At 39.5% G+C, this 19,093-nt stretch overlaps 1 protein-coding gene across 3 annotated transcripts in view; it reads left to right on the forward strand.

The window, feature by feature from the left end:
- ralylb (RALY RNA binding protein like b) overlaps positions 1-19,093 on the forward strand; it is a 116,985-nt gene that overhangs the window by 37,943 nt on the left and 59,949 nt on the right. For all 3 annotated transcript variants that reach the window (XM_006794959.2, XM_035909645.2, XM_087846260.1), the window contains exon 2: positions 10,952-11,225. In XM_006794959.2, coding sequence (XP_006795022.1) covers positions 10,970-11,225 — 256 coding nt within the window. In that variant the 5' untranslated portion in view covers positions 10,952-10,969. The remainder of the gene's footprint in view (positions 1-10,951; positions 11,226-19,093) is intronic.

The following is a 19,093-nucleotide window of genomic DNA, read 5'->3' on the forward strand; positions in this document are numbered from 1 at the left end:
AACATGTTGGTGACCTATGTGCTATGCAATGGGGCTTCACAAACCATTGTGTGACATTTTTTGTGGCTACCTCTGTTTTTAATAAGCAGTCTGACAAAAACACATTTTTAATGTAATGTTACAAATCACAAACCCTTAAAGAGCTTTACAATCTACAGTATTAGTGAAAGAACTACCTCTCAGTTCACTAGCTTTTATACTGACTAATACTATTATGCAATGATCATGGGGGGCTTACAGAAAAGTAGGCACGGATGTGACACCGACAAAAGACATATTTTGTCACAAAATGCACAAAACAGTGGCCTCTCATATGAGCAACTCATATGAACAGTTTGTTTTAAGGTGGGATGAGTCATCAAGACGTTATGGCATTAAACCATTTTTCTCATATTTACAGTCTTTTTATATGCATCAATTAGACACATGAGTGATTTTGTCTCGTCATTTGAAAGAAGCCTGCAAGGATGCAGTAATGAAATATTCTAGCTCTTACACCCAGGTTTTCTCTCCATTCTTCCATACTGTTACTGGGAATATTTCATTATTTTCACGATTCTGCCGCACAAAGACGAACTAGGAAGCCTGTGTGAGAATGATGCAGTTGACACATGCGGTGTTAATTAGTAGGGGAATATTGATTTAACAGGCGTAGGTAGAGAGACTGTAGAAGTCCCTAATGAACATTTCCCTAAAGATGTGTCATTCAACAAGATTTTCATCCCAACTATTTCTTGAGGTTTCTCTGATGCACAAGGTAGTAAAAAGATAACATAGATCTACTGAAAGCTCTTCAATGACTGCGATGAACTTCTGGAATTACTAATAATTCCCTATTTTAGCTAAATGTCTGACTACGTTTGACTGATCTCAAGCAGCTGTAATTACCAAATGTCTGCAGCCAGAAGCTTTGCATTTCACACAGGCGAGGGACAGACTTTGTCTCAATTAGCTTCCGGCATTATCTCCTCTCCCTTTCTCTACACCTCACACCTCAGTGGCACTGACAAGGATGTTTGTACCTGCTATACACAGCGGCACTATCAGTTCAATCCTTGGCATGACTTTGAAGATTAGTCACCGAACCGTGAAGAAGCTTTTGAAGTGTTGGGAGGTTCTTTGAAGTTTGGGATACAAGTTTTTTTTTCTTACTTTCTCGCTTTACCTTGTCAATGAGTTACACAAAGTTTCTGCTACCTTTGAACATTTAGCCTGGCAATGAGAGGATGGTGCCGGCGCAGGCATAAACATGACAACTATGAAGATTTGTATCATCAAAGTCCATGAGGAGTGTTTCAAACTGTCTTCAGTGTACATATCCTACAGGTCCCTTCACGCTGAACTGTCAGGGTTATTCTCACTGATTAGTATCTCCTTCTTTGGGAGACCACAGGAAATGGAACAATGTGACAACTTGCTCAGGCTGCATTTACTCATGTTCTCATTTCGTGCATGTTAAAAGGTCCGATTTAACAAACAACTAGTTTAGCAAACTTTGGTTGTACCAATAGTTTTGAAATATTCATTCCTGTCATGCGTACAGTGATAAGTGACTAGAATAAACTTTGCATCTATTCTGCACTTGGCAGGCAGAGAGATTATGAATAAAAATGAAATTAACATTGGAAACAGTGAAGACATAAAACCTGCCCGTTGAAGCTTGATGAACACATAAAGGAAACACATGGCCAGATTTTCTTGGCCCAGTCCCCACGTCTAGGCTGAATGTCTCTGGCTGCTTACCTCAATACGAAACTAATGAATTTCCGGTGATTTGATTGATTGTGTTGCTTGCGGTGTGAACGTACGGTTGAGCCAGCTGCACTTCACAGCCGATGGAGAGCAGGACTTTGCCTCTCAGTGCCTCCAAACCATCACACTCTGTTTACCGCCAGCAGAAATATGTAAACAAATCCAAGGCAGGGCAACAGCCAAGCATCTTCTTTATGCAACAGTTTCAGCACCAGGCGGTGCTATAGGGAAAGGCAGATGATACCAGAAAGGACCTGACACATAGGTCATAGCTAGATTGCAGATGGCTGACCAGCAGCTCTGTAACACCACCGGAGAAGAGGCGATGCCAAATATATCTTCCTTATCACCCTTTGGAGTTTGGCTCAAGAACAGAGGACACTGTATATTCAAATGCAAAGCCAACAATGAGAGCAAAGTGCATAAAAGGTGAAAAATTTGCTTATTCTGATGACATTATACAGATAATATCCCTTCCTTTCTGCATAGTAATTCTGTAAATGAAACCCGTGAATTTTAAGGTAATTTAAATTCTGCTGAGCTGTTGCCAAGCCTTTGAAGCTCAGAAATTGCCTGTCATCCTCTTACAATACCGACTATTGAGCTAGTGCAGTGCATAGGGACGCCTATAAATAAGAAATATCCTTCTGCAAACTGTTAATTGTAGCAAGTCAAGAACAAGATTCAGTGAACTACTCTCTTTCAGGCAAAACATACTGCTTTATGGCTACATGACTGCAGTACTAAAACCCAGGCTGCACTTGACTGTTTGCTTTGACTGTATTTTCATTACAGTCAAACCAAACACCTTTAAAAACTTAAGATTAATTCTGCTAATGAAGAGTTGGGACTTTGTTTTACTTCTCCTGCAGAGTAGATGTTAACAAATGCTAATTTGCCCCATTAAAAATTTGTCCCAGCTGCAGCTACAACCTGGAGAGCTAATGATGACACATCCAGATTTAATGAGGGAAACAGAACGGTCATCGGGCCAAATAGGTTAGATCCACCAAATCAAAGAGTAGCTTTACAATATTTGAGCATTTTTACACTCTCTGGGTTAATGTCAGTTGGAATTTTATTAGCTTACCCTTATCAATTTTAATGCAGTATAGCAATAGTTAAAATGCAGTTGCACATGAAAAGATAATTAGCAAAGCACAACCAGCACAATAGTCGTTAAGTGCCAATGTGTCTTCTGGAAGTGCTAAAGTGAAATGCAGATTTGAGCAGATTCCACGGTTTCTCTGGCAGCCCTTTCAGTACCCGTTAGTGTAAACCAGAAACAATCGTCTTTCTTAAATTAACATTGGATAATATCGTGGTTGCCTGTAGTGGTGAATTCACAGAGGAGTATCTCCAGAGCCTGCAGTTTCCCGCAGCTCTGCTGATTTTTATGTCATCCTCCAGTTGCAGGTTTTATGAGCCACAGCTTTATTGTTTTGGTTCGCTTTCACATGTCTCATAGGAGACAGCGTTCTCATTTGAAAAATCTACTGTACAATACCTGTTTCATATCAACAGCAAACATGCAAAGTTTGAGACAACAAAGAGCCGCATATTTCATTTGGTAAAGGAAAAAGTAGGAAATGTAAAAGGACAATACATATTGTACCCATTGTTTCCCCAAAGCTGTGTGTACGGACAGCTGTTTGTCTGAATTTCTTAAAGCTGATAATAAATTTAATTCAGCTCATGTCCATGTTTGTCTAAAAGTGGACAAAAGTCAGAGAACAGTTCTAGAAAGTTTAAATGAATTAAACCGAGTTCTGGTGTTCACTGTGCTGAGTGTGGTTTGATATATGAAACTGTCTTCTCTATTATTTCTTTTTTTAGAGTAGGTGAATTTATTGTAATGATAATAACTGCTATAGTTCCACATGGCATGAATATTGGTCGTTGCATCACACGGTGGTACCCTAAATGATGATGCCCAGAGGATATAGGGATCCAGACCACATTAAGTAAAGTGTGGCGTTGCTAATATCCTCATTTTTTTAATCACTAAATGCAACTAGTGCAAATATTTCCTGAGTTTGAATGCCACTTTATTAAAATCACTCAGAGCAGAAAGTTTATTTAAGCTTATTTTAATGTTTGCTCCCTGCTTAATGTACTTAGTGTACTTACGTACTGCACTGCTGTCTTTCTATTTCTGTTACGTAAAGCTTAACACTCCACTGCACCTAACAGATTTTTGCTTGTGAAATTTCCCTTCACAAGCACATCAGACTTGATGAATTCCTCTGGTTTGTAAACAATAATGTATGTATGTATATGCAAGTAGTTAGTTCCACCTGTGATTGATTTCTTTTGTTATTTTGCTTCTTGTACTAAAGTGAATGATTTCGGCTCTTTCCCACCCATTCCGAAACGTCTTGATTTTTGATGTTATTTTTCTGCTTGCCCAATTTGAGGAGGTGGAAACATCCAACTGCACTGTGGATAGAAAGCTTTTAGATATCCCGTGGAGCTATGTTCCATAGTGGAGAGGAAGCTTTCAAAACAATCATGCAGAGTGGGTTTTATATCACCTCGATGCTATTCTTACCAATCAGATTGGATTAAGAGCAGACAGAGATTGATCTATGCTGCGCTCGAGAGCTCACTGTGTTTGACCAGATTAGTTTTAACTCTGTGCAGCTGTATACTACCATGGAAAGAAATGAAATCTTGTCAGTACAATTGAGGTGTTCCCCTGTCAGTCACAAACAGCAGACTCCCCCTGGATAATAAGAAATTCCACTTGTATATCATCCAATGTTTGCTATGCCCCGGCACATGGGAGTTTTTCCCATCACATTTTACCCATCACTCTCGTGCAGGTGAATGAGAGCCAACTGAGAAATGACTCCATTTGCATGTTAGCTAATTGTATCGTTCCTTCAGGCTTTCTAATAGTCAATGAATTTTCTGAGAACAGAGTTCAGGGGAATAAAAATGGTTGGCTCTGCGACGCATATATCCACTATTTGTAGTGAAATGAGGTTTGCTGCAGGTAAGAGGAAAAGGGGCCCGATGTGAAGGGTTGTGGTATTGAAGTTAGACAAGATGTATGAGGTACATAGTCTTTCTTCCAAGGCTATAACCACCCAAGTAAGAAAGAAATGCTCAAGCATAAACTGAACAAAAAAAGTAATAAAAATTAGTAAGCACAGTCTGCTTTTAATTTTAAATAGCATGCTGTGCCACATAAATTACACACAGGAGTATTGTATCATTACTGTCATTGCTTGTACTTAAAACTCATTTCACAGGTAATAGCAAACTAGAGGAAAAGTTAAGTAATTTATTAAACACTGGTTGCATAACAGACATCATTATTGATGACATTTTGTCCATGAGCAGAGAGCTAATGGATGCACTTCATCCATTAGAAAGGGGTTCAATTAAGAGCTGTGATTTTTAGACTATAACACCTATTTAGCATATTAGGAGGTGGTGAACGTAAGTAAAACAACAACGGTCCTTTTAGCTCTGCTTTGGTCTCCACCACCTTCTCAGTGTCATGACAAACAGGTTTTGTCTCTGCGTTTTAAGCTTAATATTCTTTATTATTTAGATTCAGGAAACAGTTTATTCTTTCTTGTTATTAGTTCAAGCTTAATTTTGAGTCCTGCTTTTCTGTACCTTCAGGGATTTTCAGTTTCTTTTGAATTCTGCAACCCAATGCAACAATGTTACATTTCCTGGTTGATTTATCTTTATGCTCCCAGTTTAGTCTTCTGGGATCCCTAGCCTTCAGCTCTCTGTCATTGGAAACCTAGCTCCTCTTTGTGTCTATAGTTTGTTATTTGTGTCTTGCTGTTCATATTTTATTAGTGTCATATTGTGTTTCTGACCCTCTTCCCCAACTGCACCACCTGAAAGAGGTTCATCGTTTGTGTCTGAAATAGACATGACATTGAGGGGGAAATCTGGTTGATGGGGTTAAGACAAGGCTACAGTAGTGTTTTTTTTTTTTTACATCATCCTACAATTTTAGTTAAAAAGCAAAGGGCAGCTTTGAAGATGAGATTATAATGATTAGAATGATTTAGCAGCCTCTGAAAACAGTAATTAAATATTTAAAACCATAAATCCCATTCATGGTTTAGGTTAGCAGTCAAAAACATCTCTTACCTTAAGAGATGTTGCTCTCTTACCCCATGCAATTAACTGCTCAGAGAACAAAAAAACAATGACTTGTGATAGTCATAAACAGTGAGGTTGTGTAAATGTCCCATTGAACAAAATTTATCTCACATTTATAGCACTTCAAACACCCTTTGCCAGCAAAATTAGAATGGCTCCTCCTCCTCCTTTTTATAGGTCCTCTTTGCAGTGGTGTAGCAGAGTTGAAGCTGAGGCCGGCACTGTGTACCTTGACTCATAAAGCCAAAGGGCAGCAGCTGATTGAAAATGTGGAGAGAATTAGCTTTATGGCTTCCTATCTTGGAGACTGGAGTCCTTTTTTTAAGATGCAAATAGAATAGTGGAAAGTGCTGTATAGCATTAAATGTGTTTACGGCCTTTATTCTGTTCGTATTAAATTTAATTTCCGTAACTGTTCCTTCACCTTTAAATCAGGCGAAATGTTGGGAGTGCTGTTTCTCTTTGGATCACAATCGTTTCAGCCTCTGACCACACTTCACAAAAGTGCACATATTTATGGCTGGCTGCACGACTGAGATACTCTGCGGCCTGTAATACAAATAGAGCTGTTGATTTACAAATAGGATTTTTTTTTCACAGTTGTTGCTGTTGCTTTCACGGGCAGAAAGACACATTTTAAGTCAAGATATAAATGGAAGAAATCTTTGAAGCAATTATTCTAACTTTGCAGTACACGGTGGCAATGCTTTTGGAAAAGGTGTATCGGGTTACCTTTCTCTGTTCTGTTTCAGCGAGCAGCTTCTTCGGCCTTTCCTCAGCCCGTCGAGCTGCCTAGGCAACAATCAGAGCAGAGAGGGCTGAGGCATCGTGAAGAGAAATGTACAGTGGTGGAGTGGTAGGAAATTACAAAAGGAATCAATTCAATGAGTTCCCTCCACGAAAAAAAAATGTCTGTAAATCAGGCAGGTGGCCAGAGCCAAACAACAACCTTTTAAGAGCCTGTCTACCGAGGCACAATGCATTACAGAGCAAGAGAGAGCTCAGTAATATGGCTACTTCTGCACGAAACCCTTTCTTTTTGCTCTCAACCGCTAACCCAACACAGCAGTTCTGTCAACTACATAACCTTGATGCTTTTTCTACTGACCTTATTTGTATGTCTTTATCATTGCCATGATATCGGGCTTCTCTTACAAAACATATTAGAAGCAAAGCATGCTGCGCTTTTCTGTAATGCCAGAACATCAAAGTGTTTCTTTCCCCAAAGGAGACGTCCACCTTTTGAAAAATGTGGCACTTATTCTGACACGACCACGCCGGCATGAAAGTGAAAATGAAGACTTATCAGTCTTCACCTCTTAACTGTCAAAAGGCAGTACAGTTGAAGCTGTAATCATTTTTAAAGAGTGGGCTTTGAACACCAGGTCATTACTTTTCCTCTAAAAGCAGTTTGCAGAGCACATTTCTGTGTTTTTTTTGATAACAAATATCAGGTCCTCTAAAACAATTCTTTTTCCAATTACATTCCTGGTTGAATATCACTTCCTGCGCTGTTTTCCCATGTTTCTCCCTGTGACGCTATCACCTCAGAGGACAAGAAGCTTAATGGAGGTTGTAAATATAGTAAAAGGCAAGGTCAGCAGGAAAACCACTGATGGAATAAATTAGTGCCCCGTTCTAAAGAAAACAACAGAGAAGACAACATGAAATATAACAGTAAGAAGGGGTAAAGTGGTCCGAAGGCCAGTATCCACTCCTGATTTATTAAACTAGAGAGGCAACCTAACCCTTCTCCACTGATGTGTCATGTTCCCTGTGACCTGTCCATGAACATCCATATGGCAGGAGTGTCAGACTGGGGTTTTGAACTAGCATTAGGTGGTCACTGTGGTGCTCGTTTGAGTTAAGACATGCATATCTGTGTGCCTGCACCACATCAATTTTCAGTGTCTGCCACTGATAAATGACGAGGCCACTTGAGGACTGGTGAGCATGAGTTTATTCCCACATGTGGCAACGTGCAGAAACAGCACATCCATGCAACACTGCAAACCCGAGCTGCTGTGCAACCACAGTAGGTGCAAATAGTCAAAGAAATAACATGAGACACTGGGTGATATAACACATAAAACATGTGTTGGCAAGTGAAAGAGTAGCGGTAGTGTGTGTTGCCTGATCCCAGACTGAGGTGTAATGGATGCATGACACAGAATATTTCCTCTGTAAATCGCACGGCTGTTCCACTTTCCTGGTTGACTGGGCAGCTTTCTTCTTTATCTACTGTGGGTTCACTGTGTGAATTGCATCCTTTTCAGAATTATTCTCCTGCCACATACAGCCAATTGCCAAACAAAGTTATTATGGGACAGCACATCACAATAAAACTACACTGTGTAATTGTGCAGAGATTGACGCCACGCAGTGGGCAATCAAAGCTGCCGCGCCGTAGGAGTCTACAGCCGTTTGCATTGGAAATTATGTTTGGTAAAGGGAAAGAGACTGCCAGTCAGAAATGTGTACGTGTGTGCGCTTGTGTGTCCGTGCACGATATTCCAAGAACATCAGCGTTACCTTGGTTACTAATCCTATTTACTGAGGATTGGATCCATTATTCAGGTTCTTCGTCTCAAAGCTGAATAGTTGTTATCACAGTGTGTCAGGGACAGAGACTCAGAGCAGGCAAATATTAAATATTCAGTGTTTTCTTCACAATATTTCACAGTATTTAATGGACTAACTGTAATCCGTTTTGGAACATAAACTGTAATAAAAACCGGGATTTTTCCAACTATAAAAAAACAAAACGACATGCTTGCAGTGAAAAGAAAATCAAAGGAAAAACTGGTGGAAAAATTTGGGGGGGATCAATTTACCTATCTGCTGTTTGATAACCGTAATTAAACATACAACAATGATCGCTCAATAGTGCATCCTTTCATTGGGTAGGCATAATTGCCCCGATGCTGCGACCAATCATCTTTCATGAAAACTAACATTCAAGCCATGAAAAGGTCATTTAGGAATAATTGCAGAGGAGGCCTACAAAAGCTGAGGCTAATGTACGTTGATAACTTGACAGCACAGAAAAGTCTGAATAAAACTGTAACACGAATTACAGCCCACGCTTTATGTGATCAGTGAAATGGCACACAAAGCATTAGGGATGCAACAATATGGGTATTGAGATAGCAAAGCTTTTTCACTGACAGCTACTGTATTTGGTTTCTCACAAAGCGGAGAGAACTGCTGTGACATTCACATATTGTTGCTTCTTCTTATGCTCCTCACAATCATCCAGTGGTAACATTTCAACCATGCAAAATGTGGCTTAGGTAAACAGTTGACTGGCCAGTGACATTGTACTTTACATACAGAGAAGGAAACCTTCAACAACAACAACAACAGCCTTTTCAATAAAAAGGTGCATTAAAAAAGTAGAACCCAACTAGGAAAAAGGGTAAAACTTTCAAAGTTTAGTAAGCTTTAAGAAAATGATATGTTGCTATCAAACAAGTCATTTAGGTTTATGATTTACTAAAAACTAGCTATAATTTGAATTTAATATGATAACATTGGTACATATAATAACACACAGCACCTGTGCCACAACAACAGTAAGGCCAATCTCACTCCCTTCTTGTGTGTTATTGACTAATTACACACAGTCTAAGTCCATGTAGTTACAGCGGTTATAAGAGACAGCCAATTTGTGTGTATAGATGATCTATATAGTATTTATTAACCATTTGCAGAGCTTAGAAACATCAATCCAGCTCCACCTGTCAGAATGAATGTGGAATGGGTAAAGATCATGCATTCAGACTGATTCAGGCCCGGCTCCAATTCATATCCTGTCATCTCCCAGCGCTCTCTGCCCTGATCCACTCAGAGTGGCTTATTTCGTCCAACACAACCTGTGTTCCTCATTCAAAATCGCTCATCCTTCCAAAATTACACCGAAAGATCTAAAATCGAATTAAACAACATGTAGATAGTTCTGTAAAAGTTGACATGGTTGCCTTTACTTCACATTTATGAAAGAATTGGAAAGTTGCCCTACTTTTTTGAGTTAAACGTGAAGTACTTATAGTCACTTAACTCTAAATATTAACAGAGGCCGTCATTCATCAGTTACAGAACAATTATTATTAAAAGATGTGTAAGCATTAAGTAATGGTGCAATTTCATTAACAGTAAAAGCTTTATTTTTATTAAAAATGAATTTTCCATTCATTAACTACGGTTAGTATAAAGTATTACTGGAAAAAAGTAATTAACCTGCATTTCATGGAGCTCCAGTGTGTAATACGAGTAAATAAATGTCAAATGATTCAAGTTAAATTGAAGTAATTTTAAGTGTATGTAAAATATCTGTTTCAAAATCTCCTTTCCAGAAGTCTGACTTTTACTTCATCTTTTTTTTCTATCTAGTTATATTTGATGTCACATTTCATGACAGTGGATTTGTCACCAGCCAATCACATGCCCCCAGCTGGGTCAGTAAAACATCCATTCACAGCAATGCTGTCAGTTGCTGGAGGAACCACAGAGAGACTCTGTGTGTGTGTTTTACTCTTTAAAGTAGTTGTCTGACTGAGAAACAGCTTTAAAAAAAACATGATGTCATGTTAGCCAAGGTCACAAACCAGCACACCGAGCTGGCTGGGTAAGTAAGTAAGAAGCACATGTATGTGATGAAGAAGCAATGATCATCATTCAGAATTGGTTAAATTTAGTGTTGTTGCAGCTTAAGCTTTAGATCTGTAAAGAAAGGTCAGTTGTTAAACCGTTATCTTTTTTCTTTCCTCTTTTTTTAAACTTGCAGTATTTTTGATTTCTCTAAGCAGCAGTTAGGTTACTGGTGACAACTCTGCAATCATGAAATGACTTCTTTAAGAGTATTATTAGATATTTTACTGATTCTGAATTAGTTCCTGAAGTTCTTCGACATCTATAATTGTGCTTATTTATTTGACTATCTGTGTCATTATGTTATATTTAAAAAAATAATATTAAACACTTCCTTTGGAGCAGAATTAGCTGGAGTTGGCCTGCCCGTCCTCTAAAGCTTTCCCCCTCCCCTCCCCCTCTGTCTGTGTCCCAGGAGGGCAACTGGAGGAGAATGACTGGTAAAACTCAGACCAGCAACGTGACCAACAAGAATGACCCTCGTTCCCTCAACTCCAGAGTCTTTATTGGCAACCTCAACACAGCCATCGTCAAGAAGACCGACATAGAGGTCATCTTCGCCAAGTATGGCAAGATAGTGGGTTGCTCTGTGCACAAGGGTTACGCCTTTGTACAATACATGAACGAAAGGAACGCCCGAGCAGCGGTGGCGGGGGAAAACGCCCGTATCATTGCTGGACAGCCTCTTGGTGAGTCTTTGCTTTGTTTTTGTTTTGTTCTTTTCCTCTTTGCTCTCAGGTATCTATCGTTTGCTATGCAGATTTTATTAGTATGAAAGCCCAGTGAAACATAGCCTATACTGTACTTCACGAACACTTTCCTCTTGAAATACAGAGGCTTGATCTTTGCGGGAGGAATGGATTGTCTCTCTCGGGAACAAAAAGTGCCTTAGGCATCTTTCAGACTTTTAGTTTAGAGCCTCTCTTGGCTCCTAAATGCTGAAATGTCTGTGTTTGTTGTCATGCTGTTTTTGAGAAAATCCCTGCTGAATCATTTAACTGATCCACTAGTGGATGTAAGCACAGTTTGATTTTAACATTTACTAAACATCAACTTGCAGAAAGTGTGTCAAAGTTCTTGTGACATACTATTTAGAGCGGAATGGAATTTATTATGTGGCATGGGATGCACCTCCAATATGCTGTGCAAGCACTGCTACTCTACTGTGCGTGCACTTTTTGTGTTTTATGTTGTTGTTGTTGTTTGTGAGTGGGTGGCAGGCAAAATGTTTAAGCAATCAAAAGACGTGAGTCAAAAGTTAACTTTTTAGACAAATGGAAACAAATTAGAAAAATACCGAAAAATCATTGTTATACGGTTGTGTGTGTCTTCACTCCAGAAGCAAACAAAGCTACAATTTAAGTTTCAGTGTTGAATTAAGTTTTGTCTCTGAAGGGCATTGTCTGGGGCCTTATCTTGTTAAAACATCTTTGCGAAGCCGAGGGATGAATTGCAAAGATACAGCGGAGCACATTCCTAGACACTACTGCTATCAAACATTATTTTAAAATGATCATGACCAGATAATGCTGTGCATGCAGGCAGGCGAGCAAGAGACCTTTTGATTAAATTCTCTGCAGCAAGTTTAGTGTTTCAACTAGGGAGCCTGGGCTCTGCAGTGAGTGCAATGTGCAAGAGTGTTAGTCATAATGCAATAACAGTAAAAAGAAATTAAACCTTCTTTCAGTTCTAAGGACCAAATAAACCATTTGGTCCGTAGCACATCTTAAAATTAACTAAATGCAATCTCAGATGAATTCCAAAACATGGTATATTACACTGTGTCATTATTTATATAACAAAAGTCAAACCAAATGCAGAAGCAGTTTGCAGAAAGCAAAATACATTCTTACAGCTTCCGTAAGAGACTAAGTAGCAGTCAGGTGCTGCTAACCAATGCACTTGATAATTACATCAGGAAGTGTGAGCACCTTATAAATGCAGACGTTTTAGTGGTTTGCTGGTCTGGAGCATTCCAGTGTAGGTTAAAACATTACCAAGGACACCACAAACGATCTTAAAGAAAGAATCGTTAGTGCCAGTCTGGTAAGGGAAGTGTTGCAGGACAATTTCCAAACAATTAGAAATGCTTCATTCTGCAGTGAGAAAGAATACTCACATGTGGAAAACATACCAATTACCAATCTTCCAGTGAATGTACCACCCCAAGGTCAGACTGTGCAGTCCTCAGACTGCTCAATGAGCTACATCTCAGGCTCTACAGGCCTCACTTAGCATGTTAAATGCTGAAATTTATGACAGCACAATTAGCAAAAGATGGAGAAAGTATTGCTCATTTCAAAGGGCTGCCAGGAGAAAGCCTGTCCTACTCTTGTGTCTAGAAAGAAAATAGCGGCATGGCTTAGGTTTGAAAAGTTGCAGCTGAATCAACTTTCTTGATGAATATCTTTTGGACAAAGTGGTGTTTGCCAAACATGATGCTGTCCATTAAGGCCAAACACCAAATACTGCATTTCAGCACAAACACATCACACTAAGTGTTAAGCACAGTAATGGAGAGGTGATGATTCGGCTTGTTTTATATACCAAAGTAATGTGAGGCCATCTAACCAACAGCCAAACTTTGTACAAAATTGGGACAAATTAACAGGACAATGATCTCTCTTCTTCACTCAGACTCAGTGCATTGTGCAGCTAATAACAATGAACTAAAAATGACTGGACAGGTGTGGTGTGGTTTTAAGGGTTTCCAGGAGAAAGCCTCTTCTCTATTAAATGAGATATTTGTCATTTAGGCTCTTATTTCATTGCAAAGAAACACGAGGCTCCCTACGGAGACATTGAAGAGGTACGATAATAACTGAACCCATAAAAGAACATAGATACAAAGCCAAGACATGGACATAATAGTGGACAATAAGGTAGACCTACAGGATCACTTTGGATACCTTGCAGTTTTGTGTCTTTATGATGTTGTATCATAAAGACCCAAAACTTTTGGTTCCACCATGATTTTTCTGTGATTATGGAGTAGAGAAGGACACAGCTTGATTGTCGGCTTGGACTTGAAAGTGGTCTTTCTAATCTTTTTGAAAAGGGAACATTTAATGAAAGAAAATGCAGAGCTCATTTAAAAGTTGTCTCTGCTGCATCAACCAGACAAGTTATTGATCTGCCTCCTTTCGACACAGCTTATATCTACCAAAACACCAATAGTCTGACAATGGTAGTCTGACTTGACTCTCACACCCTCCTATAAAAGTCTATACATGTGGTTCTTTCAGCTGCTTTTCTCTTGTTAAGATGTTGAGCTGTTCATGAAAGTGTTTCCTCTTTGCCAATTATTGGATATTTCCCCTGCACGCTTAACAAATGAGATGTTCCTCCTGAAAACTGATTGTGTGATTGAAGCTTTCTAAAACAAATAATAATAAGAAGAAGAAGATTTTTTTTTTTCTCTATCAAGATAAAACATCAGTATCAAGCATTGATGATCTCTCGTTGACTGGTTAATGTGAGCTAATGTGTTTTTGCTCTTGAGGATGTGCAATAGTTTGATATTTATTGTTATTTATGTTACAATCAGTGCATTAGCAGGAAAACTATCTGTTATTAAAACCATTCACGAGAAGGTTGATCAGCTGACAGAGCCAAAACCATATGTGAGCAATCCACCGAAGGCCTAATAAGAGTTAAACTGATTCATTTGTGACTTTAATGCTAGACAGGTGACTCTTTTTCATGTGTGATTGCTTGTTTTTGGTTGAGAAAACAATTATAACTAAAAGTATTTTCATTACTACAGAGTTCATTTCACACAAAGCAAGACAATCCAGCCTTCACTGCTATCACTCAGTCTGCAAGTCATGTGGCGTAAGTAAGACTGGAAGATAGATCTTTAATTGACAATTTAGACCACCCTTCTTCTCATCCTGCCAAGCTGATGCTTTTTATATTAACATGGCAGAGAAATGAATCAGCCCCGTAATGATTTCGTGATGAAGGATGACCTCCCCAAAGCATCCGGCTTCCTGTGCAAAAACATTTCATTAAAAGGTTATTATCTGCAAGTTGATTGCACGTCATCTTCACAGGTACGCTAACATTGCCCTGTTACTAAAGGACCGGCATTCATGTGTGTTGCTGTTTGAGCCACTGTTGACAATGTCTGTTGTTATCATTGACCGCCCACGCAAGACGAATCAACAAATCTTTGTGTGGAGGGAGAGGAATGTTTGAAAAAGCACAGTTTTGAAGTGGGAAAAGAGGTCAGTGGAATAATCACATCATACTTCGACTGCACAGCTCCACTTCAGTTGTGCAGACCCCGGGTGATGACTAATCTGTGCGCTCGCTGATACACAAGTGTCAGAGGTCATAGCCTGCTGCCACCACTGCAGATGAGACTGTCACTGTATATGTGCTATATGTTTGTGTGTGTGTGTGAATTGCAAAGCCGGCAGCACCGTCCTCCCCTCGCCTGCAGAATGAAAAATGGATGCTCCATTACTCTATCAAATATGAGTAGGAGTTCGTGAGATCGTAGCTAGGATTCTGAGCACAGCAATCATTACCAAATAATAGTACGTGTGATGCTATTTTGAGTGGAGCGCTGTATCTCTGTGCAATTCGCAGATACAAGCTTGAAGAAATTTCTCGTTTCGCACGAGCACAGATGTTTAATATAGCATCACATCAGACACGAAGACGCTTTCCTCTGTTCCTCTGTTGGTGAAACATTGAAAAAAAAAAAGCCCCAGTACATACTAGAAAGTAAAGAAACCTCCCTTGCCACAGTGTTGGCAGTATTTAAAGCAAAGGATTCTTGATTTGTGGATATCAAACGTGCAACGGTGGAGCTCTAGTGCCAAAATCAAAAGTAGAAAATATACAGTGCTGTGAAAAAGTGTGTGTTTCCTTCCTGATTTCCTATTCTTTGACATATTTACCATTTACCCTATGTGAAAGTAAGTGACCACCCCCCAAATCATGATTTTCCACACCCAGCCCTGATTACTGCCAGACTTGTTAAATCAAGAGGCCACTTAAACAGAACCTGTCTGACAAAGTAAAGCAGGCTTTAATATCACAAAAAGCAACACATCATGCCACAATCTAAAGAAACAGCTGAGAAAGAAAATCAATGAGATCTATCGGTTTGGAAAAGGTTGCAAAGACACTTCTACGGCTTCGGGACTCCGGTGAACCACAGTGAGAGCTATTATCCACACAAGGAAAAAACTTGAAACGGGGGTGAACGTGTCCTGGTTCAACAGTGTTTTTTTTTTTTTTTAAAAGAAATAGTGTTGGAGAGGTCTGTTCATAATCAGGATGCTTTGGCATGACCTTAAACAGGCCGTACATGCTGAAAAACGCTCCAGTGTGGCTGAATTAAAAATTCCTCCACACTGAGGTGAAAGATTTATTGCCAATTATCACAAATGGTTGATTGCGGTTCTTATTGCCAAGGGTGGCGCAGCCAGTTATTATGTTTAGGAGGCAATCACTTTTTCACACAGGTAGGTTTGAATGATAAAAGAACAATAAATGAAATCACCATTTAAAAATACAGTTTTGTATTTACTCGGTTTATCTTTTGTCTAAAATCTGTCTAAAATGTGTTTGATCATCTGAAACATTAAAGAGTGATAAATGAAAAATATGCAAAAAAAGAAAAAAGGAAAGAAAGACATTGTTTTTCAATTTATATATATCACAGTATCCTTGATTTGTTTTGCTTTGTGTGTCTCTCTCCATGGAGCTGAAACAATTAAACCTCGCAGTTTTTACCAAGCCAGTTGCTAGCTGTGCCTTTCTTCTTCCTGGCGCTGGCAATGGTAGTGTGCTGGAGCTTTAACTGAATGCGAATGAGAATGAAGAGACTAAACAAAGCAATAAATTTGTTATCAAAGACTCAGTAGCACTCAAAACAACTGCGGGAAACTTGTCAGTATTAGCAGCTCCTTTTACAAAAACACATTTCATCTGTTGACTGCGTAACAGAAATGCTGAATTGTATGAACTCGGAACACTTTTTCGCTCATTTTTCTGAAACATGCAAACTCTTCTCCACGATGACAATAAAATCCCTCGTAGGACAATCGCTCAAGTATTTAGAGTTATCTGAGGTCAGCTGCTCTACATGTACTGTAAAGTACAAATGTCTCTTCGTTTCACTTCTGGTGCCTTCCCTGCCCTCTGGCTAAAAGCTGACTGGAAGAATTTCTTGTGACTCAGTGACGTGATGATTGCTGGCATCCATGAACCTCAAATGCATCTGAGCAGTTGCCTTCCTCACCCATTGAGAGGTATCAGCTCTATCTGTATGGCCTCGCTCTTCTCTGGGCTCAGGGGGCTGCCATGGAGACGACGAACGACAGATTTTTTGCCCTCAGCCGTTTCAGCATCCCCGGAGCCTCCACATCGTTGTGGTGCCGAGTTGAAAATAACCCTTACGCTACCTTAACATTCAGTGGAAGGACTCGCAAGGAGTTAACATCAAACTTGGGTCTTTGAAACTTTTCAGAGATTTCATAAAAAAGCTGATTATATAAAACTCCTTTGAAGTATTCGCATCAAATGTTTGCGATGCATATCACACTTGCCCTTTATGTGGTAAGATGAATATCTATCATTTCTTGTTTTTCTCATCTACAGAGGTGGTTGTTTCAACCGTGTCCTGACGTGGCACGGTGAGCTTAAGTGCGTGCCTGGAAGCAGCAGACGTGTGTGATTGGCAGGTGGTGATTGAAGCCCTGATGGAAAAAGGGCAATGAAAGAATAACATCCTATATTTTTCTAAGCAAGGCCATGTATGAAGATACAAGCTGCTGTGTGAGCTGGGAGCGGAGGAGTGGAGGAGAGAGAGGTAGATAGCGGAGAGAGGGCAGGCTAACAACATCTCTGGAGAGCCTGCCTGGTAGCGAGTACACCTGATAATCTTTCTTCTGTTGACTCCTGCTTTAAGTAGCTTGACCCTCCCTGAAGAGATTCGCATTCCACCTGGAAGTTTCATGTTGAAGGTCCATCCCATTACAATATTAATGACCAAAGTGAAGGATAATGTTTGATGGATCACCAATCATACCGCCTCCAAATGGCATTGGCAAGAGTTAGGCACATAAATAATAAAGTGATTTAGATGCAAAATCCATCCTAAGCGGATTACAAAAGCAGTGGCACTGCAATCAATCGTCATTTTGGGCCAACATGATGCATAGCAAGCAGCACCGGACACAGAGAGTAAACTACAGCGGGGAGAAGAGTGAGGAGGGACAGGTAGAAGGAGAACATGCAGGGAGTAGTGCTTACAGTGGCTACAGATACACTTACTGGAGCTGTACGTTGCTTTTTTCTGGGTTTATTTTGATACTTAGAGATTAATAGACAAATACAGGTGACGTTATTTTATTTTTGATTATTAGGAGTTCGCCTACTGGGGACTTCTTTTAAAGGCATTTTACAATGTATTATTTTAATCAAGGGGCGAGACTGCTGTGAGGTCAGAACAGGACACTGGTGGCCAGTTGAAAGCTCCTGACATTAATGATAAAAAGCATCAAAACTGCCTTTAAGTTAGAATCTGTCATGTGAGTGTAGCTATGAGACACGTGCAGAAACAGACTAATTAAAATCCAACATGAGGCAGAAGAGCATAACAGCAACATTTGAAATATTGGCATTACATCAAATACTATGTTTTTCACAATCACAATCAATTTTACAATGCTCTCCTTCATTATGCTTGACAGAGTGCAGCGGCTAAAGTTTTAGTAGTGTTACATTCCACAGAATAAATACTATGGAAACGTGAGATTGAATCGAATTAAGAATATACCAGGCTAAATTCAAACACACTGCCATTGAATTTTGCATTATAATGCAACTGTAGTGAGACTGCATTATTTACAGGGACACAGCATTAAATGTAATAGCATAGGTAGTGTTTTCCCTGGAAACTGTAAGTGAAAAGTAAAACATAACTAAACTCGCTTCAAGCTAATAGCCAAGGAGGCCTCCACATGATAAAACTTGATGATAAACATATTTTTTTTACCTGGGATATTGTATCTACTGTAGGGCTGAGTTTTTTAACCAGTCGCTTAAAGCATTTCTACCATCTAAGCACATTAGTGATTTCCTGTAACATGGAATACAACTAGCGATTGCTCCAGCCATACTCAGGTGACTCATTTGTTTATTTTGGGGTTGCACATCAGCAACTGCTCGTATCTCCTCTTTGCGAGCCCTTCGTGGCCTTGTTGCACTCAATGATTTATTTTTGCTTCAAGCGGTGAAACAAGTTTGTTGTTTCCACCTTTAGCAGGAGTAGTTTCATTGTATATTTTGGAGAGTACTGTGCTGTGAGTACCTCCCTTTATCCCTTCATAGGTACTAAATCGTCATTGGAGACTGACATGCATCTGTTGCTCACATATCTCGGGGTTTGTCTCATTGTCCTGCATACTTGCTCTAGCATGATGTGATGCTTTGAAATGGCAAAGCCCTAACAGACAGCAGAAGGATTTAACTTCATATCCATTTTATTTAGTTACTTTTAGAGCTCTTTTGCATTGATGTTACTGGTGCAGCCACG

Source organism: Neolamprologus brichardi, chromosome 9, assembly GCF_056152115.1.
Source record: "Neolamprologus brichardi isolate AB-2024 chromosome 9, ASM5615211v1, whole genome shotgun sequence".
Classification (NCBI taxonomy): Eukaryota; Metazoa; Chordata; class Actinopteri; order Cichliformes; family Cichlidae; genus Neolamprologus; species Neolamprologus brichardi.